Source organism: Rhipicephalus sanguineus, chromosome 4 (genome assembly GCF_013339695.2).
Source record: "Rhipicephalus sanguineus isolate Rsan-2018 chromosome 4, BIME_Rsan_1.4, whole genome shotgun sequence".
NCBI lineage: Eukaryota > Metazoa > Arthropoda > Arachnida > Ixodida > Ixodidae > Rhipicephalus > Rhipicephalus sanguineus.
Window position 1 is genome coordinate 10,472,656 of NC_051179.1, and position 14,039 is coordinate 10,486,694.

Consider the following 14,039-nt stretch of genomic DNA (forward strand, 5'->3'; position numbering starts at 1 on the left):
TGAGGTCAGTACCTCATGAAACCACAGGGTTCAGCCCTGCGGAACTTGTCTACGGGAGGTCGCTTCGTTCACCCCTTCAGATGGTGCGTGAGGCATGGGAAGGGCGTGAAGAGAACCCAACAGTGGTCCAGTACGTACTGGAACTACTGCAGCGTCTGCAATCCTGTCAAGAACTGGTGGAGGCAAACATGAAAGCCGCGCAGAGCAAAGCAAAGTTGTACTATGACAGAAATGCGAGAAAACGGGTCTTTCGTGAGGGCGACAAGGTACTTCTATTAACAGCTTCACGAAGGAACAAACTAGACGTTCTGTGGGAAGGACCAGCTGAAGTTGTAACAAAGCTGTCAGACACAAACTATGTGGTTAGGCTACCTGGCAGGCGCAAGGAGTTGAGAATATATCACACGAACTTGATGAAGCCTTATAGAAGGCGCGAAGCTATAGTTCAGCTCGTTCTAAACGTGCCCGAGGAAGTGGAAACTGAGTTTGGCTACCCGAGTCCCCCATCTGCAGTTCCTCTTGACAAGGTCTTAGAAAAGATAACGCAGGACTCTGATCTTAACGCAGATCAGCAGAGTCAGCTTAAAGAGCTTCTATGGGAATTTGAGGAATGTTTCGCCGACCTGCCGGGAAAGACTAGCTTGATCGAGCATGATATTGAGCTGACGTCGAATGAGCCAGTCCAATGCAGACCGTACCGAGTTTCCCCTAGACAAAGAGAAATTTTAGAAAGCGAGCTGCAACGCATGTTAGAATTGGGATTGATTGTTCCGTCAGACAGTGAGTATGCGTCGCCGCTCATACTGGTAGAGGCTCAAGGGAAAAATCCAAGACCTTGCATTGACTATCGCCGTCTAAACGCCATTACGCGCGATCAGAATTACCCAATCCCTAATCTGGAGGAACGAGTGGAAACAATTAGCAGTGCGGAATATGTTTCTACACTGGACTTGACTAGGGGCTACTGGCAGGTGCCTTTGACCGAGCGAGCTAGTCGATATGCCGCATTTACCTCTCCTATAGGTACGTTTCGGCCCCTTGTCCTTACATTCGGCTTGAAGAACGCACCGTTCTGTTTCTCCCGACTAATGGATCGCGTCTTGAAAGGCACGCAAGCTTATGCGCTTCCCTATTTAGACGATATCGCTGTCTTTTCTCGCACCTGGGAAGAACACTTGGGTCACCTCAGGGATGTTCTCGGACGATTGCGCGCTGCCGGCTTAACACTTAAAGGCGAGAAATGCCAACTAGGTAAAGCTGAGGTCAGTTACTTGGGCCACGTTGTGGGTCGCGGATACAGGCGTCCCCCTGAGATAAAAGTAGCCGCAATCTCAGAGTATCCGAGGCCGCTAACGAAGACTGATGTTCGTTCATTTTTAGGGCTAACTGGCTACTACCAGCACTACATCCGCAACTTTTCCGAGATCGCTAGCCCTCTCACCGACAGTCTGCGAAAGAATGAGCCGGTGAGGGTAGCGTGGAATGAGGAAAAAGAAAAGTCGTTCGTCACGCTCAAACAAGCGCTGATCGACAAACCGCTCTTAAGAGCTCCAGTCTACGAACGCCCGTTCATTCTGCAGTGTGACGCAAGTGACCGGGGGATGGGTGCAGTGCTCAGTCAGAAGAGCGATAATGATGAAGAGCATCCGGTATTATTCGTGAGCCGAAAGCTAACGGAGCGTGAGCGGGCGTACAGCACATCGGAGAAAGAATGCGCCTGTTTAGTATGGGCTGTGCAAAAACTGCAGTGCTATTTGGCAGGGTCGCGGTTCCTCATAGAAACTGACCATTGCCCATTGACCTGGCTGCGTAACATGTCTGCAAAGAACGGCAGGTTGCTTCGCTGGAGCCTTGCACTGCAGGAACACGCCTTTGATGTAAGGTACAAAAAAGGGCGCGATAATGGCAACGCTGATGGGCTCAGCCGTGGCTTTCCAGTGTAATGCCAAATCAGTTTTACGCCCCTTGAACCCTGTGTCCTTCTTTTATATATCTTGCATCTATTACTCTTTTCATAAATCCCTTCTTTTCGTTTTCGTGTCGTCCGTAGCAGCTGAGTGCTTTAAAGGCTGTGACTTTCTCTGAGAAATTATACCAAACGTTAGGCAGTTGATTTTCTTCGCACATAGTAGGTCTGTGTTTCTTGGCTTTATCATCTGATTCATGATTTTCACGAAAAAAGGTACGATGGTAAATTTTGAGGGAATTTTTATCTGAGAATATAACCTGGCATTTCTCGAGGTCAGTTGAGTGCTCTCCGTTTGTTGTTCCTCGGGTTTTGCTTGGTTCATTTCCGGCGCTTGCAAGCCTTTGTCCAGGTCCAAAGATGGGGTTCCGCCTACGTCAACGAATTCAATGGAGGAAGCCTACGGTCTCTGCGGAGTGTTTTGGTGCTGCATCCCCTTCGAGACCTCCAGGGGCGGTGGACGGGCTGTTGTGATCGACCTCCCTGACATGGCGCCGCTTAGACGTGAGACGGTTGCTGGACAGCGCTCCCAGAGGTGAACCCAAAAGCGACAACAAAGCAAGCCGTACTTGGAATTTTGCGGCGCAGCCGCCTCCCCTCGTAGAACCCTTGGAACTTGCCCGACCGACTGGCGACCTATGAAAGGCTGTTTACAGTCAAAACGGCTTAAAAAGGGTGGTTATCTCGGTACGTCTCTGTTCGTCGGAGTGCCGCGGACAATGAGCCAAGCGACTGAGAACAGTCTGGGGATGCATTTCCCACGTTCTCCGTGGTGCCTAATACCGCTGTTTCTACAAGTCGTGGTCTGCGTGGCGCCGTTGACTCCTCATTGCAACGGATTACGGAATTGATTTCTACGTAGAACCCAACATCTTCGCGCTGCGCTGTGTCATGCGCCTGGTGCAGTGTTTGTGCAGTGTTTTCTCCCTCGCCATGGTACGAACTGGGCGTGCCTCTCCCGCTTTCCCTGGGTTGGGAAGAAGGCGGTGTTTCACCCTCCCATATCGAAAGCGGAGGTGAAGAGCACATTTTGATTGGACAATCCTGGGTTCCATTGTTTCCCCAGCAAGGGATCCTGGGAAGACGTGGACTTTAAAACACGAGCGCAGAGACGCTCGAGGCATGCTACCAGAAACATTGAAGTAGCACGCTACCTTGAACCTGTATATATAATGTAAATAAACACTCCTGTTAACCGCACCGGCTCCTCTCTTCGACATCTCCCCGGGACTTTGGCTGGCTCCGGTCTTATGGGCAGACCCCCGACTACATCACAGGTTACTTGCAGCCCATCCACCACAGTTAATCATACCGTGGTTAAAACGGCACGCATGCCCTAGTTGCCCATTTGAATATTACCGGCGTCACGCGCGCTTACATTCACAGTGCCCACGTGTTAATTTGAATCATCGCTGTGCTCGTTTACTTTAGTACAATCGACTGTCCAATTTCGTGTCGTGTAAAATGAAGCATCATTTCCGACGGCTTCTCTGCTTACCGCCCTCTCCTACACTGCACCGTGTCGAAAAGTTGAAAGAGGCACTTCATCCCTAAGACGACTAGAAGGCGAACACCATCATGCAAGTGAAGCTGCTATGGGGGCTAGTTGGTGCGAATACATGGCTTGTTCGCGCTGCCAGGAACTGGACGACTTGATACGGAAAAAGGCACACCAAGGGCGCTTCACCCGTGTGTGTCTTTTAGGGGCGAAGCTCCTTAAGGCGGCACCCGTTCGTCCCTCGTAGTTGTCGTAGTCGTAGTGCGTAACCAGTCGTAACGCTAGTACCAGATCTTGACCTCCAAGGTGGTGCCGGTGGGAGATTTTTCCTGTGCGTTGTTGAACAATAAAAAATTCGCAGCGTGCGCGTTAACTAAAAGCCGAATTCTTCTGTCTCTCATTCCCCATTAGCAGCCATTGGCATGTTCCAGTAGGAAACGTTAGTAGAAGTAGAAGTGTAAGTGTTAGCTAAAAGCCGACTTCTTCTGTCTCTCATTCCCATTAGCAGCCATTGTTTACCTCCAAGGTAGTAGTGCCTGGTGAGATTTCTCCTGTGCGTGATTAAACAATAAAAATTTTGTTCAAAACGCCGTTGATTGATGAAATAAACCAACGAAAGACGCCAGATGTTTTCTAAAAGCAAAACAAAAGAACGCCAGATGTTTCTAAAGCAAAACGAAAAGACGCCAGCTGCTTAACGAAAGACGCCAGATGTTTTCTAAAGCAATGGTTTTCTAAACAATGAAAATTCACAGCGTACATGTAAAATTAAAGTGAGCTGCAAGTCGTCATAACTCATCGAACCTTTAGTATAAACGCGCCCGATCTCACGTCGGTGATGATGTACTGGGCAGAATTCACGGAAGATTCACGGTTTACCGATGAACCTCCGCAGCTTCGCCCACTCATCATCATTCACTCCGTGGATATGCTGTGATTTTTTCCGTATCAAGTCGTCCAGTTCCTGGCAGCGCGAACAAGCCATGGAACGCCATCGTCTTCTTTTTCTTCTCATTCGTTTGTATGGATCCCGCTCGAAAGCTTTCCGCACACAACGGGGCTTCTTCTCACTGCCTCCGGGATCGGAGTAATGGAAGCTTTCTGCACCTCACGTGGTCTTTGACCAAGCGTCTATGCCGTGCGATGGCGTCGTCATGGGACGTCACGATGACGGCATGGCGACGTCACGAATTTTGGCAACATGTGACGCCATGACGGCTCGTCACGTGACGATGATTTTTTGCATCACTCGTGTTGACGCCGCCGACGCCGACGGTAACCTTTGGCGTTTGATGAGGCATCTAAAGCCTTAACATTTCGACAGTCTGTTTGTCAGGCCCATCACTGAGGTGCACGGTTAAGCAAGGCATGCGCATGCGTGCCACCTTTCGACGTCCCACAACCGTGCAGCCCAAACCAATGTCTATCCGCCATCAGGTGGAAGGTGGCGTACACCTACGTGCTCCACACCGTCTGCTATTCCATGGACTTCGATTTGGCGGCAGAGCTCAGAGAGCCAGAGACTGCATTCGCCGAATGCCCCGAGCCTTGGAAATACAGTGAGTGCACCTTACACGTTGTTGTCTGAATGTCATCTTTTTTTTTTTATTGAAATGATTGTGCCTACATCGGCTACTCCTCGCTTAGCGAACGAAGTAGAAAAAATAAAAATGGGGGAAAAATGGAAATGGCACAAAATATGTAACCGCAGCACAACACCGCACGTGCAAACATAGTACAGTCCTAAAGCACATACGTCACAAATATTTGAGCACTAGTTTATGCAAGTAAAGTGAGTTCGCATGTATGTGTATAAAGTCAAATGGCTTGTATGGCTTCTCATACACAGCAAAACATGGAGACACAACAAACTAGGACATGTGGCCCTGTCGATAAAATCTTACTTCCTTAAGGATACGTGTATACTTGTATAAGGCTGTATGCACACAGATTCTAATCCCCGAGGAACGAAAGTTTTTTATCAGTATGAAATGTATGGGTGATAATTAACGTGGGGACAGACGATAGCTTCAGTTTCAATTATCTCTCTTGTTATACCGACATGCTCGTTCCTTTTCTATCGTTCCGTCGCTATTGCACGAGTCGCATCTGGAGGTGTCTGCCATTCCTATGCGAAAAGAGTAGGCCTTCGTGAAAACTACTCCTAACCACAGGCGGCAGAGTAAAGTTGCATCACGGCGGGAGAGGTGCGATGGAGCTTCCTCGATGGGTCTAGTTCATGTAGGCGACGGTTCCAGACACAGGGGTCACTCAACCAAGTTCCTGCGAACGTTTTGTGAAATAACAAAACGTTCTACGCAATGCGCTGAACAAGCTAGACGACAGACCGTTTTCCGAAGAGAAGATCCTCGGATCGTGGCCCTACGCATCTCAGGCCAGCAAACCGACGCGAGCATTGCTACTGCTTTTAAAATCGACCGCTTTAAGCGACCGCTTGTACGCGTGCAATGGACAGGCGCATATGTACCCTCTTCTTTCTTTCTTTTAATCCCTCCCCCCCCCCCCCCCCAGTGTAGGGTAGCAAACCGGACGCGCGTCTGGTTGAACTCTCTGCCTATCCTTCCTCCTCCTCCTTGTTTCTTTTAGTGGCTCGTGTGTTAAATAGCGGTTCGCGGACACAAGATGCCCAATGAATTGCAAGCCATCCGTTACACGCATTCGTAACATTGTTAATAGAGAGTTTTAGTTTACGGGGGCCACAACGCTTGGGGCCCTCCAACTATTTTGTAATCTCCTAGCGTTCAATTCCTGGCCTAGCGGTTTGCGCCCACCGACACTTGGGGCCTCCCTACTACTATGCTCTCTACTATGTCTGTCCGGTACACCACAAACAAAAAGGAGGATCCGATGCGCACGATCAAAAGTAGCAGAGCCCCGAGGAGTACTGTGCTTGGATCGACGATGCGCAGGAATATGTTCAATGTTCTGAGACTTGCAACACACGACCACTTTCATGAACGCACCGCCATTTTCGCAAAATATGAATATAGTACCGTGTCCTGTGGACAACAGCGAAGAAATATGTGGTCCTTTCCCATATAAGCAATCTGCATGTCTGTGTCGGCCTGTGAGTCAATTATTTTAAACTGCGGACGACTGTACAATAAATGCGAATTTAGTTACCCTGCTTACAATAACTAATTATAAAGCGCACGAAGCATCATCCTGCCACTTGGACTTTCGCACGGGGACCACAGTACGATGATATACGGCTCCGTAGCCTTAGCACATTAAATACAGTCGTTCATAATTTGCGACAGAATGTGTCATACGCAACTCACCAGCAACTTGCCATACCAGTGTTTCGTTTGCGGCGAATGTAGATCCAACGCTGTTTGGCGATGGCTCGCTTTTTCCCCCATCGCAGCCTTGGCGATGACAGTGAACGCGGGTCGCGACCCGATGGGCAACCAAGTGATCATGGCCACTGTGCACGACTCCGGCAGCTTCTCGGGCGGTCTGCCGCGCACCATCATGATGACAGCCACTCACAGATATGTCATCTCCGCCAAGCAGGTGAGCAATCAGAGGCCGTTTCCGTGAGAATGACACTAAATAACGGCGCGAGGATGGGCCGTATGAACGCCTCAGATAGGCTGACCGACGTTTATATACGGAGACCTATCTCTGTCAAAGGCGCCATTCTTGGCGTGCTAATTTTGAGCGGGTTAGCTGTTGACGTCATGTCCAGTGGCGTCGCTACCGGTACTTTCCATCTTCCGAATAGCACGCGCCGGCAGCGGTATACTTAAAGCAGGCTTTCGCCTTCAAGTGTTACAGAGAGTGCTGAATTTCTTGTTCTTCCTTCAGACTGACGTGCTGACGCTGCCTCCGCCCTACGAGACAGCGTGCATCGACTACCATCGTTTGAACGACACCAAGACAAGAACCGGATTCTCGAAGACCCAGGACAAGGTAGACAACTGAACTGTTCGCGCTGCAAGCATCTCAGACGAAGATAAACGTTTAGCGAGTTATATTCCTCTGCCCAACTACTCTTTGATGAAGAAAAAAAAGCGATGAGGATAGAAGGAACAGAACACGCACCGCGGCTAAGCCTACTCTTAGTCCACACTGTTCATTCATAGGCAGCCTCAGAAACCACTACACGAAAAAAATAAATACAGGGTGACATATAAATGGCGAACTTGTTATGAAGTAACAGCGCAGGAACACAAGGGCAGTAGACGCTTTTCATGGCCGGCAGCCGTACAAATATAGGTGCCACAATCACCCAATCGTGAAAAAACCATAAAGTCACGTCGACAAAGCTGGTTCGACCTGAAGAAACAAATTATAAAAAAACAATGTTTAATAAATTTTATACGAAAAAACGCATCAAAGATGAGCATGCGTGGTAGCTAGATAAACACCAAGGACACTAGGCAACCGAACAGGACAAAAAAAGGATGTTTTGCACGAACGGAAAAGGAACCTGCAACATGATCAAAACCTGCTGGCCAAAAGTAAGACAGCGCGCGAGATCGTTGAGGCCTTTTTTTATCCACGAAGCGGGTGACAACAGACGACGCAGCTCATGCCGCCTCATGAGCTGCACCGTTTCCATTTTTTCTACTATAATTTTTTTTTGTCCACTCTATCTACATCAGACGCAAGCCGGTCAAAATGTACTCATGTAAAGCTAGCAACACCTTTCCACTTCATTCACGCTTTTGCGGTGCTATGGCGTCGTGTGTCATCATACGTGACCCCGAGCTGCTCAGGTGGAAATAGATGAGCCCCGACCTCTTGGTCTGCAAAATAAAGCTGCGTCCTACAAAGGCGCGTCCCGGTGAAAGTATAAAAGCGAAGCGAGAAGCAGAGGGTGCCGCCCACGTCGCTCACATTCAGCCGGGCGTGTTTCCTATAGCAACACGTTCGATGAGTATAGAATGATCGATGCGAGAGCCCGTTATCTTAGCTCGAAAGCGCAACAAATTAAAGGACTGCCATCGAAAGGGGGCGTCAAGTTGCCTCGAGCTCCCGCTAAGCGTCGGCGACAACATTCAGCTCTTCCTCCAGTGCCGCAATTACACGACTGATTGCGCGTTCCCGAGGAACGTGTCCAAGCACGCCCGCGGCTACAGCTGCGGCGACGATCGCATTGGGTGTGTCCGAGTGATTCTCGCCAAGCGGTGTCCGCTGCGGATGCAAAGAGAAAAGCATCTCTGCGGAGATACGCCCACGGGAGTTTGTGCCCCGGAAAGTTCTCGGAAAATCTGCCTCTCTCGTGTTCGCCTACTCATTTGCGTGGCCTCGCGCAGTAAAATTAAAGAGGAAAGGAGTGATGCTTGCTTCACAACAGCGACACTATATACCTTGTTCTTAATGAACGGCCGGTAAATGAACAGGAATATTATTCGGTTCTGAAGGAAGCCTCATCATCTCTGCGTTATTTTGTGGGGCATTGGTTGCGGTAGCTTGCATCAGTAAAAGCTTCACTTGCTGTAAAGAAACTGTGAGGCTGCTTTAATTAGTTAAACATGTGCACTACAACAGAATGCGTACGATGGACACTAGCTTGAGTTCAAAGAAGGAAATTCCAAGAACAAGCCTCCGTGCTGGTCCAGTGATTACCGCGCTTGGCTGCTGACGCGAAAGTACTCTGCGATTTCAGTGCACGTTAAAGAACCCCAGGTGGTCGAAATTATGCGGAGCCCTCCACTACGGCTTTTATGTTGAATTCTTACCAACTAGCTCAGCGTTCAGTCGTCCTACGCTCCACTACGGCGTCTCTCATAATCTAAGTCGCTTTGGGACGTTGAACTCCACAAACCCACTATACCTACCAATTTCAAGAACAGTAATTGGCCAGGTCAGAATGCGTGTTTGCGGATGAAATGGAAATCAGTACTAAAATATGGACTTGTCCAATTTCTGCTCTTTCGTCCACGCTTCCTGTATATGTCAAGTGGAAGTTCCCACTTTGAGGTACTTCAAGCTACAGTTTCCTTTTTTTTTTTCAGATGTCATTCGAACATCAGTAGCTAATTAGAAACCCAGTCGTCCTGAACTACGTGTGGCGTGAGATTTAGGCAAAATTCACTACCGTATCGTCACGTTTACAATGAATGCCATTGAGAGATATACGATGTTAGAGAGCAAAAAGCAGGGTTGTTTGCATAACTTAAAACTTGAAAAACAGCGCAAAGACAGGACGAAAGAAAGTGACACACGGACGGGCGCTGACTGAACACTGAAATTTTTATTGACGAAACCAAGAATAAGTAGATATCCCGTCCGTGTGTCACTTTCCTTCGTCCTGTCTTTGCGCTGTTTTTCCAGTTTTAAGTTATGTACCAACTAGCCCGCCTTTCGCCACTTCAGCTTGTTTGCATACGCACAACCTCGATCTTCAGCCATAACTGCCGCGCTTTACTTTTTTTTTTTTTTGTCGCTTCGTAACTGTCAAATTTACTCGAGGGTGTTTGTGTCTTTCAAGCATCAAAAACGTTGCCCAGTGGCGGTCTTCTATCTCTTCAGCCTTCTAAGTTTAATTTATGAAACAAGCTACTTCATTTAATACCTTTCCGTGCACAAAAGTCACGCTTGCGATGCCCGAATATACGGGCCGTATAAAATAATTGCTGGGGTTTTGCGATGATCCAGAACCACGATGTGGTTACGAGGCACACGGTAGTGGGGGAACTGCGGTTCCTTAACCTAACGGGCGCTCCTTGCATTTGGCCATCATCGAAATTCGGCCGCAGTGGCCGGGGATCGATCCGCGCCCTCGAACGTATATTAGCGCGACACCTTACGTGCTGGGCTGCTACCACGGCGTGCAAACAATGAGGTGTCCGCGCGAGCCTCGCTTTGTTTGTTTGTTTGTTTTGCAGGAGTGCGAGGACACCTGCATTCAGCAGGTGTGGGAGAAGCTGTGCGGCTGCGTGAGCGCCAACTACATGCTGCGCCACACCATCGACGCGCCCGTCTGTTCCACCGTGGAGCGATGCGAGTGCACACTTCTTCCTCTCTGCACACGCCGCCCAGCCAATCGAAAGCAAGCAGGACCCCGAGGAGGGCAAAAATATATTCAACTCGTCAGCCAGTGTGGAAACATTTACGTCGTCTAAGCGACATTAGTTGTTATTTGGAGAGCAACACTGGCCCTGCTTAGCCAACGCCAGCCTACATTGGCGATCATTAGTCATCACCAGCCACCACTTAATCGAGAGAGAGTCTATTTGCGCATAAACATGGCTGCTATTCTGAACACTGTCAATTCCGCCATCTTGTCAACTCCGATTGGCCAACAGGGCTGGCTTCTCCGATTGCCTTAAAATGTCGCCATAACGGAACTTGACAGTGTCCAGAATAACAACCCAGCTAGGGGTCACGTGACCTCAGCAGAAAAATCACGTGTACCATCACATCACCGCCGTAATATTTGACCGAAAGGCAAATGTTCTGCACGACGCTGCATGAGTATTTTGCCACTGTTGGCCAGAGTAATCACAGCAGAGGACACACCTTCACTCTTCACCGCTGTCCACAAGGGATGCACTGTGCTGCTTTCTTCTTGCGCCAACTGTGTCGGAACCAACGGCAAGGTTACTTGTTCCGACTGCGCGGTATGGTTACTTGCAGCCTCGACTTTACTTTAAAAAGGAGTTGAGCGAAAATAAATGAAATATAAATTTAAAAAAAACTATGCCCTGCCTGCACCACCTAAGTATCGCAGGCCATGCAGCCTCGACTCTATCACGCCCTGCTTTGTTCTAGCGCCGGCTGTGTGGTGTTACTTGTGCCGGCAACTGTAGTGGCGCGTTCTTTTGCCTGTCCACTGTGTCGTATACGCTGCGGCAACTGTCCTTTTTGCATCAACTGTATACGATACGTACGAGTTTGCTGCGGCGATTATACTTTCGGTGTGCGCCGACTGCTTTTTGTTACGCTGTCTCGCTGCTACTCATAAGCGCTTTCCTCTGGAGAGCTGGCCAAAGAATGCTTAATCAGTAAAAAAATACGAGACATTTCGCCGAGGCTGGTGAAATGGCAGAAGCTGTACGCGAGAGCTATGCTACCTCAGAAGTGAACGCGCGACACCGGGATCAAACGCAGATGAGCGAGCGTCTCCTGTTCCGGCTGAGTATTGGCATTTTCGAGAACGCAAAACAACCGCAAAATGATAACGTTTCGCTGAGCGCACGTGGAGTTCTCTCTCTCTCTCTCTCTCTCTCTATATATATATATATATATATATATATATATATATATATATATATATATATATATATATATATATATATATATATATATATATATATAATGCGTGTGTGTGCGCACACAGACTTCACAAGCACGTAATCGTGTTATAGAAATACGTTAACGCCTTATGCAACTTGAAGTCAAGAAGTGTGACCCGAATTTTCGCATGTAAGCAACACTGGAGCCAAATTTCATGCTCGAAACTGACATTATCGTTCTGGGCGCAGGATGAATAGCGTGTCCTCGACGCTTCGCCGCCCCGCCTCTCGGCGTCGACCTTTGCCTTCGCGAAGACTGTTATGCAATGCGTGAAGGCCTTCTATAAACGGACTCGCAAAGCACTTTCGTGATTTCTTTGTCGACGCCGAAGGCCGCTACACGGCGCCGCGTGCTTTCACGTTAATACAGGCTTTGGGTCGTTCTGCGTGCGCAAGGTCGAGGTGCGCGAACATCATTTTGCGTTCGTTCTTTAGTTTGCATAGGTCCCCTTCAGGCTCGAATTAAGACGGACTCTCTGCAGATGCGTCAGATTTGCACAACTTCAGTCCAACAAAGAGAACGTGGTAATAAGTTCATTTGTACATGCTTCAGTAATTAAGCTTAATTAGAGTGTAATTAAATATGCATATTTTCCGAAGTCGGTCATGTTCTGTTTTTGTAAAAAATAATCAGATATCTGGTTCGAAGTACTTGTGCAATTAGTTATCGTGTTTATATTTAGTCCGAGCAAACAAAAATTACATTTTCTACGTGGCTCCCAGATAGCGGTATGTCCAATAACTTGTCGAACATGGTAGCGCCTTCGGTAATGTCATCGTGTGCAAGAATTAAAGTTAAATGAAGTCGCAGTCATTGGACATGAGGTTCAATTCATCCAAGACTCGGTGTATCTTGCTGTTGTCCACTAGTCAACACAACTAGCAAAAACAACTTGCGTACACCTGAAGGAGGATAGAGCTCTGTTTCGTTACGTTTGTGCAGAAACTTCCTCATCAATGGGACTTCTTCAGATGTCGCTACAAATCCATCAGAACAAAGATTTCTGTGAGAGCGGGAGTTTTCAACGTGTGCCTAGGTAGTGCCATGTGCGGCGCTTTTAGCCGCTCTCTTTTCAGCTTTAAGGTAGCCGGCCTTTAGGAATGCCGCCAGCAGGCAACGCGGATAATATTTGAGAGAATGCTGTGCTGGTGTTTGGGACACGTCCCCGGACGCTTTGAGAACTGCAGAACATCGCTATCTCGCGTAACTTCCAAAGATGCTGTAATAGACAGGCCCGACAAAAATTAATGCGCACTTGCGAAGACACCGTTAATCGGGGACTGTTATATAAAGAAGACTCGTTTCTTTCTCTTTTCTCTTTTTTTTAGGAAATAGCAGGCAGTACTCTTCATATTCGTTTCTCGCGAATACGCATAATCCAAATGTATACAATTGTTTCGCGTTAAAGCAATCTACAACTGTCTTTACGGCCTTTCTTAAGCTAATTGTCCAATATTGCCCAATAAAAGCAAGACCAACTGCGGCGGCCAACAGCGTTCGTGAGGGACAAGAACTTGAGACATTCGTTGGCCATCCATAAAGCGCCGCAACTGCTGGAACAAATTTCGACGCGCGGGATTGTCTAATCGTCGAGCATAATGCTGCTCGCAGAACTGCCGCACACCTTCAGCGGCCTTTTTGGATCCCATCCCAGCAAGCTACACTCTACGTGCGGAGATAACAGGCATCATTCAGCCATGTAGTGCCGCAAAAGCCGTCGCCTGCGCCTCGGTCCCCCCCCCCCCCCCCCAAAAAAAAAAGTATACCTTTTTTGTTTGTTTGTTTTTTAAGCGAAGTGAAATATTCATTTGCTTTGGAAGTGCTGTAGTCATAACATCCCGATCAAATTCGATTAACTTTAAATTCAAAGTTTCACGCGCCACGCCACTGAAGAAATCTGAGTGTGCCGCTTTCCCGTATAGGTATACGGAAGCATGCAGTGTCCAGAAGAAACGGCATAAGATAACACTATACTACATAGTTTCAAACTCCGTTGTGACTGCAGCGCCACTAAACGTTATTGGCATTGCTGGTGCCTCGACAGTCAGCTAGGTATGCTAGCTCATGTCCATCACGCTGATAATGGCCTCTTCCGCTTGCTCAGCGCATTGAGGAATGTCGAAAATGTGGCACTCGATTCCAACCAAGGCACGTTTAAGCGCGAGGATTCGCGGCCGCTACCAGCTGTAACATAACGCGTGAGAGCATATTCTTCTGCATAACGGTCTGTCGGACAACCAGACTTACCTCAAGATTAAAGGGGCACTGACGTGTCATTTTTACGGTTTCCTTTCGTTAAGAGAA

At 48.3% G+C, this 14,039-nt stretch overlaps 1 protein-coding gene across 1 annotated transcript; it reads left to right on the forward strand.

Annotated features, from left to right (window-relative positions):
- The first annotated feature begins 2,355 nt into the window (after positions 1-2,355).
- LOC119389214 (uncharacterized) lies at positions 2,356-10,561 on the forward strand. Its single transcript, XM_049415055.1, has 5 exons — positions 2,356-2,501; positions 4,902-5,023; positions 6,853-7,001; positions 7,296-7,400; positions 10,325-10,561. Exons 1-5 carry the CDS (start codon positions 2,356-2,358, stop codon positions 10,559-10,561), a joined length of 759 nt encoding a protein of 252 aa, XP_049271012.1.
- Positions 10,562-14,039: the final 3,478 nt, after the last annotated feature.